The 20,899-nt window shown below is 38.9% G+C and overlaps 2 protein-coding genes across 2 annotated transcripts in view; both read right to left on the bottom strand.

Annotated features, from left to right (window-relative positions):
* Positions 1-8,843, bottom strand: part of LOC309482892 (uncharacterized protein) — a 362,910-nt gene extending 354,067 nt beyond the window's left edge. Inside the window, exon 1 of the mRNA XM_082148483.1 lies at positions 7,389-8,843. Within this exon, the coding sequence (XP_082004609.1) occupies positions 7,389-8,719 (1,331 nt within the window). The 5' untranslated portion in view covers positions 8,720-8,843. The remainder of the gene's footprint in view (positions 1-7,388) is intronic.
* A 2,523-nt stretch (positions 8,844-11,366) lies between these two features.
* On the bottom strand, positions 11,367-20,256 carry LOC309482355 (uncharacterized protein; the record flags this gene model as incomplete). Its single annotated transcript, XM_082147705.1, has 6 exons — positions 19,988-20,256; positions 19,098-19,151; positions 18,268-18,336; positions 18,084-18,156; positions 16,025-16,222; positions 11,367-11,458 (listed from the first exon to the last, which is right to left on the bottom strand). The coding sequence occupies exons 1-6, from the start codon at positions 20,021-20,023 to the stop codon at positions 11,367-11,369; spliced, it is 522 nt and encodes a 173-aa protein (XP_082003831.1). The 5' UTR covers positions 20,024-20,256.
* Between the last annotated feature and the right edge of the window lie 643 nt (positions 20,257-20,899).

The raw sequence follows: 20,899 nt of genomic DNA on the forward strand, positions 1-20,899 counted from the left end.
TAGCAGGAAGCATGCCCTTTGACCTCCTCAATTGTGGAGGTTTTTTTTTGTTTTTTTTGTTTTTTGTTAAAGACCCTACTACAAGTTAGTTCTCCCAAATGAATTTCTCCCATCTAGTGAAATTGTATTCTGCATTTAAACAAATAGTGCTCTCTAGCGCCTCGCTTTTTACAACTGCGTGTTGCAACTGCGGTAGCCGTTATGTGTCAAGAATCTATGACAACATGTCTTCCAATAGCACTTCATCGAGTTTAATTGTACATGTTCTACTGTTATGCTGCCTATATAATGATTTACACAAGCAAGCAATGAAAAAAAGCTTGTAATTCAGACCGTAACTTTGACTCACCCGTCGAGAAGAAAGCAGACAACTTCCCTTTCAAAGTCTTTCTCCTTCATTAGCTCTTTCCACCTGGGAGAAGCTATCCCGATATTTATATACATCCCGATAAATTACATTTTTGCTTTTTGGCCACGAGGATTCCTTCTCCTGTGGCTCGGCATAAGTATGATCCAGCATTATATTGTACCGCGCAGTGCCTCCCATATGGTCTAGCGGTTAGGATTCCTGGTTTTCATCCAGGCTGCCCGGGTTCAACTCCCGGTATGGAAAGTCAATTTTTTTTACATTGTCAACAAAATTCAAGTTATTCAATAATCATTTTTAGTAATTTATAGGCTTAGAGGCCTACACGAACTGCAGAAACAAGCAGAAGATATGTAAAAACTCATAAATGCTGTTTCAGTACTGAAACATTTTCACAAATACAATTATATAGAATTCAGAAAATTTCACTATGGAATATTTACTTTATCATAATTTCAATTTTAGTACATCATCATTTAAACTTTTCATCTCATAATTATGACGCATAGTCAATTTTAATTTAAACTTTTTGTTATAATTATTACTAAATTCAGAATAAATTTTTTTGTCAGTTTTAATGTAACACTATTTTGATGGTCCTTTTGAATGTGCTGATGACTATACTAGTGTTGATGATGAAACGTGTTGAGTTAGGCTAGCGCTTTTCGTCCCTCTCTGGTATTATAGTGTTTCAAGATGGCGGAACGACACGGAAGCCTCCTTGGACTTACCCGCCCCATGTAAATAAAGATAAGAAATGTTTCGCTTACAAGGATAAGTCAGATCATTGGCAGAGGTCATTTTACACCCATGAGGACATATTTTATGAATACAGACAATGATTTTAGCTAATAAAATAAAAAATGTCAACGAGCGAATCTACACATGAGAGGCCTTCAGAAGTCATAACTTCAGGGGTCAACGGCTTAGGCCCATTGGTTTAGGTATTTGTAAAAATCAAATACTGTATTACACTTTTCAAAGTTACAATAAAAAGACCTGTTGTGTTCTGACACAAGGCCATTAACTTGTTTTTATAAATGTATTTTGCTTATTTCTACAAATATCAACCTGAAAAAAAAAAGAAAAAAAAAAGAAAGAAAAAAGAAAGTGTTTTAAAATACAACTAAACCATGATAATGTTTAGTTTAGATGTTGATGACTAAGCTTCTGGCATATAGTGCGACCACGCAACAAGAAATCTAATATTGGTGTAATCTTTGCGAGGTCTCACTCACGACGCACAACTTTGTAAATAAAATAAAATAAAATATTATGGAAGTCATTGTACTGTAATTTAACCATATTTTATTGATTAATATTATGGCTTCATGTTGATTTAAAGTTTTTAATTGTTATTAACTAATACCTTTATCTTTTAACATCCGGCACAAAATGAAAGAGATGTATTATAAAAAAAAAAAGAAAGAAAAAAAAAAAAAAAGGAATGTTCACAATCACTATGTGTCAAAAACAGTATGGGCCCTATCTTGCACCCAGCGCAATTTACTTTGTACACCGACGCATGTATCATTCCTATTTTGCACCCGCGCAAAGCGGACTTTTCCCTCCACAGACGCACGTCGGTAAGTTAGGAAATACTCTTGCGCTCCCGGGGGCGGTTCAGCGCAAAGAGGAGGCGTGTTCCGGCGCAAACGTTCCTTCATGCTATTTTGCAGGTTTAGAAAACAATTGCGCCGCTAACCAGGAAAAAATAGTTTAAAGTCAGTGGCGCGTTGCGCATGTTATTCATATGCTATTTTAAGGGCGCATGCTTGGCCATAATCAATGTAGGGTGTGAACAACGCGCACTTTGATTCTCTCATCTACACAGAAGCAGCAGTTTTCATTTTTGCAAATCATACATTATTACGATAGATAGATAGATAGATAGATAGATAGATAGATAGATAGACAATTTATTATAAAAGCATACATCTTACATCTTACTTGACTTGACATCTAGCTTACACATTTACCCAAATTATCATACGCCTGTTTAACCGAAGTTAATTTGGGTGTGTTTCTCCATTTCAATGTAACTTCTCTCTTTTACGGCCGTGACGAGAGCGTTGCTCTCCTTGGCTGTGAACCGCTCCTGGCGCGCGTCGGGCAAATCTGCCGTTACAATAGTAATCCGCTATTGAAAAATCGCGTCTGCTCTTAAAGGGAATGTGAGATGACGCTCTGATTGGTTTATTTCACGTTACGCCCAAACCACACCTATGAATAATGAAGCTACTTTAGACCAACCCATTTTAGATTTGCGCCTGGCGCAAGAGTCATTTATCCCGCCGCGAAAATAGCAACAGCGCCGAGACCCGCCCACAAAGTTACTTGCGCTTTGCGCTTGACACTTGCGTTTCAGATCGTTAAAATAGGGCCCTATGTGTGTAAATAGTTGTGCAAAGTTCCACACCCTATGGACTAACTTTAAAAAACAAAACAAAAATACACATAAATAAATATATATAACATACACAAATAATTTCTTATTTGTTTGTAAAAGCAACTGTTTCTTAAATTATCAGACACTCACCGCACCGATGTTAACATCACCATATATTGTGTTTTCTACCATGATTGTAGTAACTATTGTCCCACCATTCTTCTGGGCAATTGTTAAGTTAAGCTGATTAGGGTTCTGAATTAATGGCTGTCCGAATGATTTGCTGGCGTCGTTGTGGAAGGTTGTTAGGCTGTTGAACGTCACCATCTGTTAAAAAATGAGCAATTAAATACACAACCAAAACCATGTAAACATTATAGTAAAGCTAATTGAAGATTGAGAAACATATTGACTACTAACAAAGTAAATTATACATCTTTCCTACGTTTGATATTCTTTTTTCATATTTTTTTCACTATGGACTTGATCCTTTTTAATGCTGTTTTCTCTCCATATTTATTCTGTAGTTCCTCTACTGTGTCTTCCAACTTCCCTGTTGTTCTTCTCCAGCTGTGCTAACCAAAGACAAACAGTTAGAAGAATAAAATGTATGTAGCAAAAATAAAGTTGGTCATTAGTTGTTAGGGTTAGATACACCTGTAGACACATTCATACACCCGTTCGCCTGGTTTCATTTAGCATACACCAGAGTTCAAACATTCACTTTTTCAAAGGCCGAAAGATTGCGCGGTCAAAATTTCTCTTTTTAACATAAGAGTTAAAAAAAGGTACATGAGTCACGACGCATTGCATTATGCACCTGACCTGCCGGCTGATGAAGTATTTATTACATCAAGAAAAATGGATGAATACATTTATTAGATTTATTTAATAATATTACCAGTTCCATATTATCTTTATAAAAAAATAAGACAATAAATGATTATATTTTTTAAATTTGACTGCATTCTTTACTTTTTGATTTATGAATTATAACAGACTGATGGGAAAAACATTATTTTGCTGTTACTTTAAAAAAAATAAAAATATTATTCAACTATTTCTTTCTTTTTGTTAGTTTTTATTAGTTGTAATTATAAACATTTAACTTTTAAAATAAAGGTTTTACAACAACATCACCATCTTCTGTTATATTTGGGCCTCCATGCTCATCTACTGTACAGTATATGATATTGGTGAAGGGGGCCTGCATGAATATATTTTTTAGGGGGCCCCCCGAATTCTCTAGCTACGGCCCTGTTCACATCGCATCGTAAGCGCATAATATCACCTACTCAAGTACTTCTTGACGAGTTTCTTCTGTATTAAACAGCGAATCTTCTCAGTCAGATCGTCGCAAGATCTCAGGAATCCTCTCACACTGCTCGTGTTCACGCGCTCCATCGCTAACGATTCAAACTTCCATAAAGCGCGCCAAAACAGCAGCGCGGAGATGTGAAGTCACGTGTAAAAAGCACATCTTTGCATTTCTTCTGAAACAACAATTTTTAACATCACTAGCGCAACACTTATCGTATTGCCGGGTGTGATTGTAATGTTTTGTATGGCGTTTTCTTTACACTCTCCCCGGATATCTGTTTCCTACAGTTAGCTGTAATGTTAGTGAACTCTAGGTCTTCTCTTTGTTCATATACGACAGTATTCGCATGAATTGGCTTGATTTGATAAAATTATGTTTTAAACCATCATCTTCACTTGAGACATTTACATTATATTATATACCGTCCTATATACCGTTATACCGTCCTAGTTTTTAAATAGCGCTAAAATGTATATTTTAACCCTTTATGCGGATATGCCGCACAAGGTTCTCTGTTCTCTGGTTCTATGTTTTTAAAAATAAAGACAAGGATGCCTCTTTCTATAAGCGACCCTCAAAATCTGTGCATACAACAAAACACGTGTAGGTGTACGATGATTTATCAGAAAATTACTTTTGTTTGAAGAAAAACTTAAATCAGCTGGTTCTTGATAACTATTGAAGTTATATTGAAGTTATGAATTCGGTAATGATGCGATATTTATCACGTTTTAATTTTAACTCAATACTCAAAACATCTTGTTGGTCAAATTAACTTAAAGCCTGCGCAAAATTATTCTTAAAGCACATTAACTTAAAGCATCAAACTTAGTCTAAATAAGAGCAACGTGGAGTCCTCGGATTTCTTAAAAACAACATAACAACAACAACAACAACAACAAAAACATTGTGACAAACTTTGACAACATGTTTCATGTTGTATGGACAAAAATACTGTTTGAAATATTTTTGTATAAATAAGATCTAAGCATAATTTTTGCTTTTATTTAAATCTAAAGTTTTTGAACAGACGCTGTTTAGTAAAAAAAAATAAAAATAAATACATAAGTCTTCTAAGAAGATAAATAGAAGATATGATTTTAATAAAACTTTAAAGATTTGATTTAAACAGTCTTTTAATTTTAAAATATCTAATTTATAAGGTTATGCTTTTAAATTAATTTAGTATAAAACTCTGGATGTACTCTGGAACGCAGACTAGATTTACTGTGACATTGTCCCCCCGAGGCTCATCTGGTCAACTATTTGCTTTTTGGATTGTTTTTTATCGTTGCATAAAGAACTACTTCGCCTCTCTGGAAATGTAAGGTGTTTTTATTTATATATTTATTTAGCTAAAACTTTGTTTACATTTTTTAAATACATTTTAGTAACATATGTTATTATTCATTGGTTATATATTTATTAATAATTTAATTTAAAATAGAGATTTTTTAGAACAGCGTGTGTGCGCACACAACACAGCTTAGAAATGATATTAAATGATTTATTTTATAGTTTTCTGCGATGGTCGTGTTTAGGTGTACGGGATAGAATATGCAATATTCTATGGATTCTATGGAAAGCCCCCAACATAAAAATTGAAACCCCCGCATGGACAAAAAATTATGATTGACTAAGTACAGTTTTTCAACCATCTAAAGTTTTTGAACAGACATTGTTTAATAACAATTATACTTTAAACCGTTAAACAAAATCATTACAGTAATCTTCTAAAAGATAAATAGAAGATGCGTATGTATTCAAACTTTAAAGATTTAATTTAAACAGTCTTTCATTTTAAAAGATCATATTTAAACTTTTACGATTATATTTTGAAATAAATTTAGTATGAACAAAACTTTGTCTCTGGAAATGCATTAGCAGACTAACATTACATACGCTCTGACATGATGCACAGAGGCCCCTCTGAGTCAGAGAACGATAGACGGAGCTGAGAGAGAGAGCGAGAGAGAGAGAGAGCGAGAGAACCACTCTGTGATTTTATATTATATTATAAGCAATTTATTTATATACTTTTAAAGAACAGAATGTTTTTCAACTTTAGTTAAATTAGCAATATAATTATTTTAATTTCTAAAGAACGGAATGTTTTATGTAATATAATTTTTATTCTTTTGTTTATCTAAAACAATTGGATCAATAAGATATTTATTTTATAAGCATTTCATTATATACTTTTATAAAGAACTGAATGGTTTTCAACTTTAGTTAAATTACCAAGATAACCATTTTATTTTATACACTTATAAAAAACGGGATGTTTTATGTAATATGATTTTTATTGTTTTGTTTATCTAAAACTGAATTAAATGGTTTCAGTAGATTTTTAGTAAGATATTATTGTATATTATTTGTGTGAAATATAAAACATGATTAGGGCAACTCTCTTTTTCTCACTTTCACTGTTACCTCAGGAATGTGGAGGGGATCATGTCAGAGGACGCGCGCGCAAACACAAACAAACACACACACACACACACACACACACACTACTCTGGCTGGTGAGGCATTCAGGAAAAACAGTCTTTTTCTTCTCACTTTTCCGCAGGGGCCCACAATGTGCTCTGGAATGCGGAGGAGATGCTGACACATATCCTAACAGCGCCTTCAAACTTTCTGTCATACACATGATCTAGGGCTATAAAGGTTAAATGGCAAAAGCTTCTGTCAAAATCACATGATCTAGGGCTAAAAAGGTTCAAATAGGGCAAAAGCTTCTGTCAAACCCACATGATCAAAGCAAGGTCAATAGGGCAAACCATAACAACATATGCCGGATAGACACCGGAAGGTCAACCTGTCAAAACACATGATCGAAGGGATAGGAAGGGGTCATAGGTCAAAACTAACTGTCAAAACCACATGATCGACGGATAGGAAGGGTCAATAGGTCAATCCATAACAATAGTGACCGGAAGGGCGACCGGAAAGGTCAATGACAACCGGAAGCCATCAATCAAATTTTGACACTTGCTGTAGGGTTATTACTACTGCCGTAAAAACGGCCTTTGGGTACAGGCGAGCGTGTTGTGTAACGGGCTCGTTGGCTGTGAAATACACATCTCCAGTCACCTCTGCTGAGGGAACTGTGAGAGCGAGGCGCGCTGATTTCGATGGCGGTCCGGCCGCAGCGGGACTCGACCATCTTCGTCTTCCTAGCACGGTCAGGAAGACTTTGAGGGCTCTGCCTTCAGCACAATCTTGGACCGGGGTCCCCGAGGGGGAGGCGGTCTGTGGCGGCTGGAAGAGCGTGAGCGCTGCTGGGAGTCCCTCGGCTGACGGCGCTGTGAGGCTGACGGCGGGGGAGGCTGTGGCGCTGACTTCCGATTGGACGGCTGCTTAGAGCGGCCCATAGCGAACTGGAGCGCTTCGGCAAGAAATGCCGCATAGCCTGGGAGGTTTTCTGTACCTCGGAGTACCGCTCCGAAAACCCCTTGACAGCCGGGCCGAAGAGACCGGATGGCGCCACGGGCGCGTCGAGGAAAGTGGCTCTGTCGGACTCCTTCATGTCGGACAGTGTCAACCACAAGTGCCTCTCAGTGACAGTGAGAGACGCCATATTCCTCTCGATGGCCTGAGCAGCGGACTTGGTGGCTCGTAGCGCTAAGTCGGTCGCGCTCCTGAGGTCAGAGAAATTCTCAGGGTTCGGGCCCGCCTCGTCCATTTTACGGAGAAGGTCAGCCTGATACACCTGAAGCACGGCCATCGTATGAAGTGCAGACGCGGCTTGACCGGCGGCGGTGTAGGCGCGACCGATTAAAGGCGAAGTAGTCCTGCAGGCTTTGGAAGGCAGTGAAGGATGAGACTGCCATCCGGCGGAAGGCGGGCAGAGTTGCGCGGCTACGGGTTCCTCGACCGGAGGCATGCAGAGATAGCCTTTGTCTTTCGCGCCGTCCACTAGAGAGAGCGTCGAAGAGACAGAAGAGCGCAGCCTGGCAGAAAATGGCGCCTTCCAGCTCTTAGTGAGCTCCTCGTGGAGCTCCGGAAGAAAGGGGACAGGCCTGGTGTGAGGCGTCGAGCGGCGGCCTGGCAGAAAGCAACCGTCCAGCCTGCTGGGTGCAGGCTCGTCAGGAAGCGACCAATCGAGGCCGAGGTCCTCCACGGCCTTAGTAAGCAGGCGAAGAAGCTCGGCGTCGAACGTAGACCGCACACCGCTCGATTCCTGAAGAGAAGGGGCGGGGTCCGGAATGGAGCCTGACCATTCTTCGCAGTCAGAAGCCAGAATAGAGCAGCTGTCCCCTTCTTCGTCATCTCCCCCCGACTCGATATGCACAGCGGGCGGCTGGCCGGCCGTGATAGAGGTGGGGGATTCATGGAGCGATGCACACGGGGAGAGATCCGGCATGCAAGCGCTCGCGGCAGATGCCTCCGGCGTTCTCTGTGAACGGCGCTTTTTACGGCGCGGCCCAGAGGAGAGAAGCGGAGGGGCGGGATCCACACTGAAAGATGCTAGGCGAGCCCGCAGGGTCGCCATAGACATCGCTTCACATTCCGGGCAGCCGCCCAGGGAAAGCGTGTGGTCCGCGTGAGTGTGTCCCAGGCAGGAAACGCACAGGATGTGGCGGTCCCCGTCGCTGAGATCGGCTCGGCAAGAGCCGCACTTCTTGAAAAGAGGCATTTGAAACAACGCCTCGCTCTTTTAGGTGCAAGCGTGTGTAACGTAACACGCGGAATGAAAAGGATATCGGCGCCGGATAGCGCAGCAGGAACGGCAGAGGAAGCGGCGAGATGGCCGGCTTGAAGCTCGTCCCGCTGAAGGCTCTTGGCTTCAGTATTCTCGAGAAAAGGGTTTTTCCCGTAGCGTAAGCTAGGTTACGCAACACGAGAGTACTCTCGTAAGAGAACACTTCTTTTTGTAGACTCTGTCTTTGGACTAAAACATGACATTAATGCTATCTGTGTTGGTGTTTTTTTACATTAGAGTGTGCATGTCTTTTAAAAAAAAAAGCAGAATACATTGTAGCGACAATGGGTATGAACCAAACGCAGACTAATCTTCGTCCAGAATATTAATTCAAACTCTCTGCTTCTCGATGAACCAAGAGGAAGATTTGGTCAGGACTTCGTATCCTCATCCATCTTGTCACCGGATCCAGGCGCCGACCGGTCTGGCTATTTAAAAGAGCCCCCAGCACTAACACATAACTGGTCAATGACTAGCTTGGTTGCCAAATTACTGATTGGTTAAGAGAAAGACAGAGACCAAGGCATCACACAAGTGTCTTCACATTCCAGATTCAAATCTCACATCCCAGAGCCATAACTCACCCAGGCTCCAGAGAGTCTGTAACCAAAGACTTTTATTGGTTAACTGAAGGCAGAACTGGTCAACTTCGATAGTTTGCAAGACGGATCGATACCAGCAGATGTTGTTTTCCCCCACAACATTCCTGACCCCTTCCCCCTTAAGACCTCTGAACAAACAGACAGAGTCTGTTTCTCTCTAAACCAGAAAACGGAGATTTTTCCTACAGTATACATAAAACTCATTCAGTAACAATTTACAATGGACTTATAAACATCATACATCATTCTATGTGTTTCTACGATATATGTGTCCATTTAATATGCCTTGATCCCATATAATTCATGTAATTGTTATAATTATCATAGGTGTGTGTGACTGAAAGTGTGTACTGTTTCATATCAATGCTATCTTACGAACACCACTAGTAAGTTGGCTGGAATGAAATCTGTGTAATATGTTTTGATCTTCTTTTAATTAGAAATCATGTCTAAACTGTGGCCTCTGTTCTCTCTGCTTAAGAGCGAAACAGACAAACCCCCCAGATAAGATAATTTACGATCAGAACTGAAAAGAATGCCACCTCCTAAATTTAGCCAGTGTCTAATTGGCCAGAACTCATCCTGGAGGTTGGACAAACTTTGAGTTTAAAATCTTAGACCCGAAACAAAGCTCATCTAGACTCGGCTCTCTCTTCGATCTGCTCTCTAACTCTAGCTCTCTGGGTTCACCCCCAAGAAACGCTCTGCTACCACTCTCAAGAGAGATGGGCAGAAAAAGGATGAAGATCTCAATCAGACTAGCAACCATGTAAACGCAGAGACAAAGAACCCAAATTAAGATCAGAAGAACGGGTTCAACAGCTTTATTCAAGCCATCTTACTACTCTCGTCTAAGTTGTCTTTTCTTTTCTAAGTTTTCCTTTATTTTCCGTTGTGAGTCTCGGTTCTAAGTTAAGTTTTGCGACAAGATTTCGAGCCACGTTTCTCCTGCAAAGCCAGCTTCAAACAAAGACTTTCATTCCGCCAGCACACCACGTGACTGGCCGCCCCAGACCCAGGCACAAGAACACCAGCCAAAGAACGGACCGGGAAAACCCAATCCCCAAAAGCAAAGACAAGCAAGTATCTCCAGACTAAGAGCTGAACTGGTGTATTGATAAACATTTAATAACCTGTCTAAGAAACGATAGAAGGGTTAAATTAATGAGGGATGGTTCGTTCCAGGTCATGTCTTATAAGTGCATAAACTTGAGATTTCATCATCTCACTCTTAAACTCACTCTTGAAACTTAATTTTTCCTTACTCTTTTTCCTTCTGCAACTCGTATGGATGTGTGTGTGTGTTTGTGTTAGATATTAGTTTTTATGTGTTAGTATATAATCAATAAAGTATTGTTCGTATTTTAACGGAGAGATTACTTGTGTTAATCTGCTTATACATGTTATTGTCTTGAACTTCGATCTAAGTTACCGATGCTTTTACTCGTGATTATTTCTTAATTTATTGTTAGCTGGGGATTAATTCTTTCTTGGCCAGGAAGATATTATATTTCCTAGAGTTAATACTTGTTTATGCTTTCTGTTCATTGGATGAACTGATAAAATGATCATACTATTGATTCTGCTACGGTAAATTCTGAAGATAATTAAAAATAATTGAATTATTAATTATTGATCATAATTCGTTATGAATAATAATTAATTAGATTTATACGTGGGCGTATAAACGCTGCAACATGCAGTGCTGTACATTTTAACCGGTTGGTGCAAAAGTATTCTAAAAATCTAAATAATTTGTCATAAGGAATTATGGTATAATTCTGGCCCACATATTGAAAAATACAATTTGCAATTCCTTTTGAAAAATTACTGGAAAAAAACTTTCATACAGTGGTAATTCAGAGGTGTTTAATTTGTTAATAATTGCAATTAAAATATTAAAGGAAATTTACATTAATGAATTTTTTTTGTTTTCATTATCCTGCAGCTCTAGCTTCCAGGTTGTATTGCTGCTAACATTATTTAAATTCTTCTTTATTGCAGTTGCAGTCAGGCAGAATCCCCTTACTGGAAAAGGTCAACACATTGCCGACCCTCATTGGAGACTTCTCTGCACATCAACACACTTCTCAACTCTTTACCTTTCAAGTTTGCTTTAACTTTCTCAATTTCTCTTTAAAGTTCTCTTTACCAAGTTACTGTGATTTATTTGTATTACTCTCATTAGACTAATTGAACATAACATTATACACGCTTTGATCGAGTGTTTTGAACTTTGGTGTAAAAAATTAACTTTGAATGCTATTTATATTATTAATTTGTATTCTTAAATGTTTTCAACTGAATTCTACTTAAAATAAGTACAACTGCGTAGCTGTAATTCTATGTATTCTTAAATGTTTTCAACTGAATACCACTGTAATTATTAAATTCAACTCTGTTGCTGTAATATTTATTTTTATGAAATGTTTTCAACTGAATACTACTGTAATTAAGTACAACACTTTAACTGTAATTATTTAAATGCTTGTCAAAATAAATAGTTTTGAGTACATTTGTTGTTGAGTGTTTAATTTACCTGTGAGTTAATAAGACTTTAAATACTGTCAGCTGCATGTGGGCCACATAAGGGCCATTAGATTTTAACAGAACTCAACCATACTAAGATGCATACCAGGCTCACATATGGGCCACATGAAATTGTAGTATTTGGCTCATGCTTGGTGGAGTTATGGCAGTCCTTTGGTTCAGTTCTGGCAAAGGAGATGTGGGCCATATCTGGGCCGGCCAACACAAACTAATCTGGGCCACAGCTCAGCTGTTTATCTGGCCCACATCTTTGCCAAAGGAAATTTGCTGACTGGGGAGGCTAACCTAAGCTCTTGTTTATAAAAGTTTGGGCTTATAATCACATCTTTGTGTAGTTAAGAGGTTATGATAGCTTTGTAAAGGTTTTGCTGGCAGTTGAATGTGTGATTGGAAGTTGACTAATTTATTTAACAAACTGATATAACATAAATGTAGCAGCTATGTGCTGTTAATCGATGACGTCACTTACACTGAGCTAAAATTGTCTGAAACTAGTTTAGATCTTTCACGGTAAAGAAATATTGATACATGTTATGTTATTTTAGCAGCGACAAAATAACCCCTCTACAACAGAGGGGAAGCTCTACGATTTCAACATTTCTTAAGGAAGTTGCTGACAGAGAAGTGGGAAACACAGGGTGAACTGAGGAAGCTTAAGTCATTAAATAACGTAATCGGTTACTAACGTAACCTCGGTTCTCTCTAGAAGAGGGAACGAGTATTGCGTAAGTTAGCTCACGCTACGGGTAAAGTCATCTTTTCTCGAGATATGAAGCCAAAAAATTATCCTTAATTTTTATTCATTGTCAACGCAGTGCAGCAGCTAGCAGACCTAGAGAGGGCTATCTAGCGCGCTCATTGGCTGCTCCGCGGCAACTGCAGCAGCCTACCAGTGAGCCCGGCGTGACGTCGCGCCCTCACGCGTCACAGCCCGCCAGAATGGGGGTGGCTTAGCGTATAAAAGGAAGGCTCGGAGGCTGATACCCTGGTTTTCGTCGACTGAAGCGAAATGACCTCGTGGCGCGAGCATGGCGGGTTACGCAATACTCGTTCCCTCTTCTAGAGAGAACCGAGGTTACGTTAGTAACCGATTACGTTAGTAACCGAGGACGGTGTATTGATATACCTGACCGTCGAAGGCGAATCTCAAGAATGGCCTGTGACGGGGTATAATCTGAATCTGAAAGTATGCGTCTTTCAGATCGAGAGAAATAAACCAGTCCCTCGGGCGAATTTGCGCGAGGATTTGTCTGGTTGTGAGCATTTTGAACGGCCGTCTCATGAGAGCTTTGTTCAAATATCTCAGATCTAATATAGGTCTGAGGGCTCCGTCCTTCTTGGGAACGAGGAAATAACGGCTGTCAAAGCCCGTCTCGGTCAGAGAAGGATGCACTCGTTCTATCGCCCCCTTGCAGCATAGTTTCGCTATTTCTGTACGAAGCAGATGGGCTGCTTCTGTATTCCCTCTCGTCTCGGTCCGTGCTCCAAAGCGCGGGGGACGGCGAGCGAACTGCAGCGAATAGCCCCGTTTCACAATGTTCAGCACCCATTCTGACACGCCCGGGATAGCTTCCCACGCTTCCGCATGCATAGCTAGGGGTCGAATGGCCTCTGGGTCCCGGCCGCTGCACTGCGCGGGATAGGGAACTCGTAGCAGAGAAATTTGCGCGGTGCGCGCGCTGGGGAACGGGAGCTCGCTGATAGCGATAACTGGCTGGACAGCACTCAATGACTCGGTCACTTGGGATGGAGAACATTTTGCAGTGAGAAACCCGTGACGCGAGAGCGGCGTGGGTGTTAATGTGTTTATCAGTAAGTGTGAGCGCTCGTGGGCGGGCACAGGGCTTACATTCATAACACGGCCAGTGTTGGGGAGCTTTATGTGATCTAACCCCCGGCAGCTGTGTGACAGAGCGGGCAGTGGGTAGGTGTGAGCACTGACTCGTGGGCACAATTCCTACGCTTATCACTCGAGCGGCGCATGCCCGCTTTGTGAGAGTGAGCTCTGTGAGAGACACAGGGGAGATTGTGCTTGTGTGTAGGGGTGAGCACTGGGCTGTGGGCACATTTTTTACACTCAAAACACCGTCGGCGTGAGCGAATAACCAGAATTAATACTCTTTTTCAGATTTATCTGGGTCGCTGTGCGAACGGCGTTTGTGTGCAGGCGAGCGAGTTGTGTAACTGACTCGTTGGCTGCAAAATACACATCTGCAGTCGCCTTTTTAGGTGAGGCAAAATGCTTTGAAGGCTCATATGTTTAGACTCTCATAATTACTCGAGCACCATCATAGGGGCGGGTTCACTTTCTGCATGTGAGAAGCTGGCCGCGAGCTCGGAGCAGCGAACAGCATAAAATATTTTTATTTGTTTTAATTTTTTTGGCCAGAGCCGAAATCGAACACGGGTCTCTGGCGCGAAAGCCTAAGATGCTTTTTGCCTAAATTACGGGAGCAAGCCCCGTAATCGTCCGCATCTCTGACATCCCTTGTGAACGGCGCAGTTGCGCGGCTCGAACAGAGGGAGAGAGAGAGCGGGGAGTGGTGCGAGGCATTTGAAACAACGCCTCGTAGGAAATTTCTCTTTTAGAAGCGAGAGAGTATGTGTCGCAGCGGCGAACACACACACAGCAGTAAAAGGATATGACGCCGGATAGCGTAGCAGGCACGGATGGCTGAAGGCGGCGAAGAATCGTCCGGCTTCCTCAGGCGCCAGTGTTGCCAGATTGGAAATGTCCAAGTATCGTACCAGAAGCTCAAAATTATCGTATTTGGATGAAAATGATCGTACACGAGTCAAACCTGTACAGAATACAGCATGAAAATGACAGACAGTCATTGAAACAAGATTATTTTCCTTACCCCACTGGCAGATAATTTTGCTTGTTTTAAGCAAAAACTCACTTAATTTTGATTAAATACCCCTTAAAACAGGACATAATATCTTATGTCATTTTACTCATCTAGTAAATACATCTTGATTTAAGAATTTTTTGATATTTGGACTGGAAACAAGACAAAAATACTTAGTAAGAAAAGCATTTTTTGCAGTGTATGAATGAGTCAGTCGGTAGAGAAGACTTTTATATTGAAAAGACTCAAACTTGTTTTCACGGAGAAGGAAGACGCAACTGACAGATGACTGACGTTAACGTTGTAGGCACGGCCCCCTGCTAAAAAATCCATCTTAAACCAGCCTAAGATGGTCAGGCTGGTTTTGGCTGGTCTCCCAGCCTGGTCATAGCCTGTTTATCAGGCTGGTTTTAGAGGGGTTTTGAACATTTTTCTAGCTGGTCAGGCTGGTCTTAGCTGGTCAGCCTGGCTGGTCTTAGCTGGTCATTGTTGGGCTTAGCTGGTTTTAGCTGGTCAGCCTGGCTGGTCTTAGCTGGTCAGGCTGGTCTTAGCTGGTCATTGTTGGGCTTAGCTTGTTTTAGCTGGTCAGGCTGGTCATTGTTGGGCTTAGCTGGTCTTAGCTGGTCATTGTTGGGCTTAGCTGGTCTTAGCTGGTCATTGTTGGTCTTAGCTGGTCAGGCTGGCTGACTCTATGTCTTCTCTATTTTTCCTGCCACTGGGTGTTGTGACAAATAATGTAAACAATTCCAAGTATACTTAAAATAATCTTCAGGAGCACAGGCAACCATTCAAACAAATTCCTTTTATTTGATATTGCAGCCCCTTAAAACAGCCCATTGATATGCTAACAGTAATGTACAAAATTATTAATTGAAATGATTAAAATGCAAAAAACTATAATAGTAACTAAAGGAGAACAATAACAGAATTATAGAGATACATTTTACATTACATTTTTCTTTTCTTTTTTTTATGACATCTTGTATTTTTGGGGATATGTAATTCCCCACTTGCTTCTCCCGCTTCTCGCTCTCCTTTTTCGGGTTCTTTTTGTTTGAGCCAGTCACTGAAGCAGACTTGAAAGATAAATAATTTAGATTATTAATGCGTCACTTTTCAACTAGTAAAACTTAGAAAGGTAATCAACCAATGTAAAACCCTTTTACTAAATTGGATACGGCTACATAAAGTAGGCTATATGAATGAATGAATGAATGAATGAAATAACAGATTACCTCTCAAAACTTGCAGCTTGGAGGGTGTCAGGGGAGGCTTTGGAGAGTGTTTATTCGTTGGACACTCCTTTCCTGACACACTTCTGCTCTTTAAAAGTGTTTGTCCCCCACAGTGCCACAGCCATTTCTTTAACATAGAGAGAATCTTTTGTAGATAAATTAATCTTCTTCCATGCCTCTTCTCTGATCCAAACTTCTCTGATACAAAACATAAATGAGCTTCAATTGTATGAAAAAAAAAATAAAAAAATAAAAAAAACACTCTTCAAAATATCTTCTTTTATGTTCTACAGAATATAACTTATACAGAATACAGAATATATTCCAGTTGGTAGCTATAAATGTTGTGACGTTTCTCCTACTTTGGCTACCACATAAGAGCTGCATTTTTTTTTTAAAGATCTCAATATTACAAATAAGAAGCTGTATTTTTTTCCTACAAAGATATCTAGTCATTTCAGTGAGATCTTAACAGTTTGTGTGGAACCTTTCAGCATGTGTCAAGCAACTTTAGTCTGGGTAGATACCATATTTAATTCCAAGTGAATCAAAAATGAGGCTGTGTGGAATATGCATACAGTCAGTTCAAAAGGTTGTACCATCTAAATGTGCTGGATCTTTTTACTTCATCACCACCCATGTTTTCTAAAGTAGATTTTTTTTCAATATTTCATCAACATAACAGTACATTTAACTGATTGTAAGTCTGTCTTTTACAGACAGTGTTAGATGTAGCTTTGATTTCGAATTAAAAGTCACAATATGTGATGATCATTAGCTTCAATGCAGAACGTTTATAACTATGATTGGGACTGCCATTTATACATACATTATAATGAGCAAAATATTGCATTAAAAACGTTGTGAATTCTTTGGGTTTAGTTGCTGTGTTTCAGCGTGTTGTCCTGGGAGGAGCGCATCCACAACAGGAGTTTCACTATGTAATAGTTGATTACTATTAATAATAGCTCAAATTAATCTGTGCATGATTTTGTGCAAGTATAAGTTGTAATATTGTGTTTATTTTGTATAAATATCTCATTTATCATATATAGGTTTAGGGGTGTTCCTTCAGCTCTTTAGCTTTAGCGCACGCAGCTCAAACACAACGTTATTTGAAACAGAAATACTAAAGATGTTTAATATTACTGTAGTATTAAAATGTTTAATATTACTGCAATATTAAAGAGTTCAATATGTTTTCAAAAACACTGATGTGTTATTATTCATAACTAGTACTTTTATTGTTCTTGTATCATTTATCAACAATATGGTTTGAGTAAAATCATTCCCAATCCCTTATTGTCCGTGCGGAGGCTATTTCATTTTATTTATCCACGGCATATGCATTTTGATTCTTTATATGTAGCCTAAGTAATGTAGTAAAGTAATAATGTCATAACTTGTTTGCATTTTAATTTAATTTAATCTATTATTATTATTTGTAAGGCAATGGATGTTTTGGTAAAACTTCACAATACATATGTTATTGCATTAACTAACATGAACTAACAGAGAGAAAAACTTATGTTAATGTGATTGAATAAAATATGTGAGTTCATGTTAGTTCACAGTGCACTAAATTAAGATACAACACTGGGTCCTAAAATGTCTTGGAAAATGTTGAGATTAACGTTAAGTAAGATTAATAAATCCTGTAGAAGTATTGTTCATTCATTGTTAGTTCATGTTAACTAATACTAACAAGATGAAACCTTATTGTAAAGTGTTGCCATTTTTTTTTATAAAGAAAGTTGGAAATATGAATGTAAAATTAATTTGAAAAGTTAAGAAATCTTACACTGGTTCAAACTAGGCCACTGTACTGTATATGTTTGATTTATGTTGAAGTATTTGGGACATTGGCTTTAAATGATGAGCGTTTCGTTTTTGTAATCAGGCTTTCAAAGTATATCAAATTTTGGATTTAGATTCATCGGCTAATATATCAGATATCGGCTTTCGAATATAAATAAATGATCAGTTATTGAAATCGGCCCAAATGTTCATATCAGTGTATCCCTAATTTGATTTCCAAAAACAAAAAACAAAACAATACCTTCTGCACATCTCTGACTTCTGACTGGGACAGAGTTCATTTTGAGAGTGGAGGGTTCAACCTCACTGAGAGTCTACAAAACATAACATTAGACATGAAACAGTGGTGTAAATGTGTGAACACTAGATCTCACAGATGTCTCTGCTTCATTTGCTTGTTCTCTTCCAGCACAACTCTCACTTACCTTGTCTAGTCCCACAGTAAGAGCAGCACAACCATCACTGCCTGATGACCACTGGCTCTTATGGCTCATCTGAGAATATGAAATGAAGTATTACATGCAGAAACACTTCACCTAAGAGTTTAAATAAAAATTAATAAATGGAATATATAAGGGATAATGTACAGTCAGTCAGTAATTAATACAACATAAACATGGAAAGGATCATCAGGGTCCCAATACACAGGTACCTATCAATAAATATTTGCACATGAAATATTGATTTTAAATATACAAGATTACAAAATAGTTAAAGTTTTCAAATCAATATTTGAATGTTACCACAAGGTAATGTTCATGCCTTTTATGCATCACATTACATGTGTTTTCATTACAGTGTGTCAGGTTGTGTGTAGCTTTACACCTGTTTTATGAGGACATCATAAGAACATGTTCCTGATGTTTAACTTGACAGAAGAATCTCAGTGTGTTGTGTAAGTTTGACAGAATCCTGGTCTATGAGGACACAGTTTTATAAGGACATCATAAGAACATGATCCTGATGTTTGACTTTGACTCAGTGTGTTGTGTAAGTTTAACAGAATCCTGGTCTATGAGGACACTAGTTTTACTGGGACACTGGTAACTAGATATATTTGGACGGCCCTGTGTATGTATGAGAGTGATATGAGACATTACGCCTGTGCTAGATGTACAGTAAGTGATCGTGACTCACTTCTTACACACACAATCATAATTCAGTAACTGATAACTGTGGCAAATAATCTGTTTCTGAGGAACACTGGTCGTTTCTTTAAGGAATAACTCAGTTATTACATTAACTTCTTGGATACCTTTAGAGTTGCTGTATCTTGTTCAGGTTTCATCTGATTCTTCTCAGTTATCATCTGAAAAAAAAGAAGAGCAAATAAAAAAATATATAAAAAAGACAAATAAATACTAATTTTAGTATTACTTGCCAATTTCAACTATTTTTACCAACTTCTTCAATGATTACATTTAATCTAACAAGCACAAATAGTTTTCAATACTGGTATTAGCCATAGACCAGGATTCTGTCAAACTTACACAACACACTGAGATTCTCCAGTCAAGTTAAACTTCAGGAACATGTTCTTATGATGTCCTCATAAAACAGGTGTAAAGCTACGCACAACCTGACACACTGTAATGAACACGCATGTTATGTGATGCATTAAAGCCATGAACATATTGTTTTATCATTCATACCTATCTGTGGTAGTGACATTGCAGTACAGGCCTCTATGAAAGCCAGGCTATGTAAAGACTATGCCATGTTAATTTACAGTTGATTACTTAATTTATGTACCTAAATAAGACTTACCTGGAATATATGAGGAAATGTTTATTTCACATCTTTGTTAAAACATTTTTACCCATGCTTGCAATTTATTATTTTCTATGCAGATGCAAACCCCTACAAAATCACACTAATCATTCTAGAATGATTAATTACTTCCAAATAGAGCTATTCAAGTCATTTGGTGAAATAGTTTTTCATATTACATTATATATTGCAGAAAAAATTTAATATTGCAATATCAGTTTTTTGCTATATCGGGCAGGTCTATTACCGTGGGTCATTTTTAACCTTTAATATTACCTTTTAATAATAAAACAAGTAAAATCATCACTGTAAATAACACATAATGTACCTGCTTTATTAAACAGTATCACTTAAGCATGGAAACACTGAACTCACCTTTATAATGATTGCTGAATCTGCCCTGGAGCTCATCTTTGTCTTTCTCCTGAAGTGTAAACTGTATGTCCTCCTCCAGATCTTGATCTTCTCCTTCACTGACTCACTTCAGCCATTATCTCATGTGTCTGCTGTCATAGAAAAAGACCCTCAATAATCCTGACCATTGCATTTCATTTGACATATTATTCAACAAGCTTAAACTTAAGACATAAACTGTGTTTAAGTGAATACTCTCCAAGCTGGTCATTATAACTAATATTTTTGTGTATCTGATCGTTTAGCCACACACACGAAGTAGGGATGGGCAAAACAAATTTTTTCGATTAATTGTTTTTTAAAATGTGGTTGATTCGATATCGTTAATCTTATTACTAGTCTTCTTCACTATAGTCTTCTTCACTAGATGTCATCCTCTTGTTTACCTGGCGCGTTGTTACAGGCGAGATCCTGTCATTCATTCAGTGCTGAACATGGCAGATGCAGGTGCGCCTTTCAGCTTGAAAGACGTTTCGGACAGTTAAATAAACTGCCAGTGTCCCGATTGGACCAGTGCTGCATTATTAGTGAACTCACGCAGTGCACGCTGTGTGAGAAGTTTTGTGCTGCGCGTAGGGGTGTGGGATATCAAAATTTTTGATCGTGGACGATTAAAATGTCTCCAAGATCTGCTTTTGAAGAAATATCGTAGTATCGTGTTACAGTGCATTCTATCAGTTGCAGTTCTGGCACCTCCATGTGTTGCCGGGACGGTATAGTGTAATGAGGCTCCATTGTTTGCACCATATAACGGAAACCTTCGTTTTCAACCACACTGAGCGGACGCATGTCTTTACAAATGAAATAAACTACTGACTGGGTTATTTTGGTTGCACGAGTTGAAGTCGTTGGTAATTTGTGCGTTTGAACTTG

Source organism: Leuciscus leuciscus, assembly GCF_965113295.1.
Source record: "Leuciscus leuciscus genome assembly, chromosome: 19".
NCBI lineage: Eukaryota > Metazoa > Chordata > Actinopteri > Cypriniformes > Leuciscidae > Leuciscus > Leuciscus leuciscus.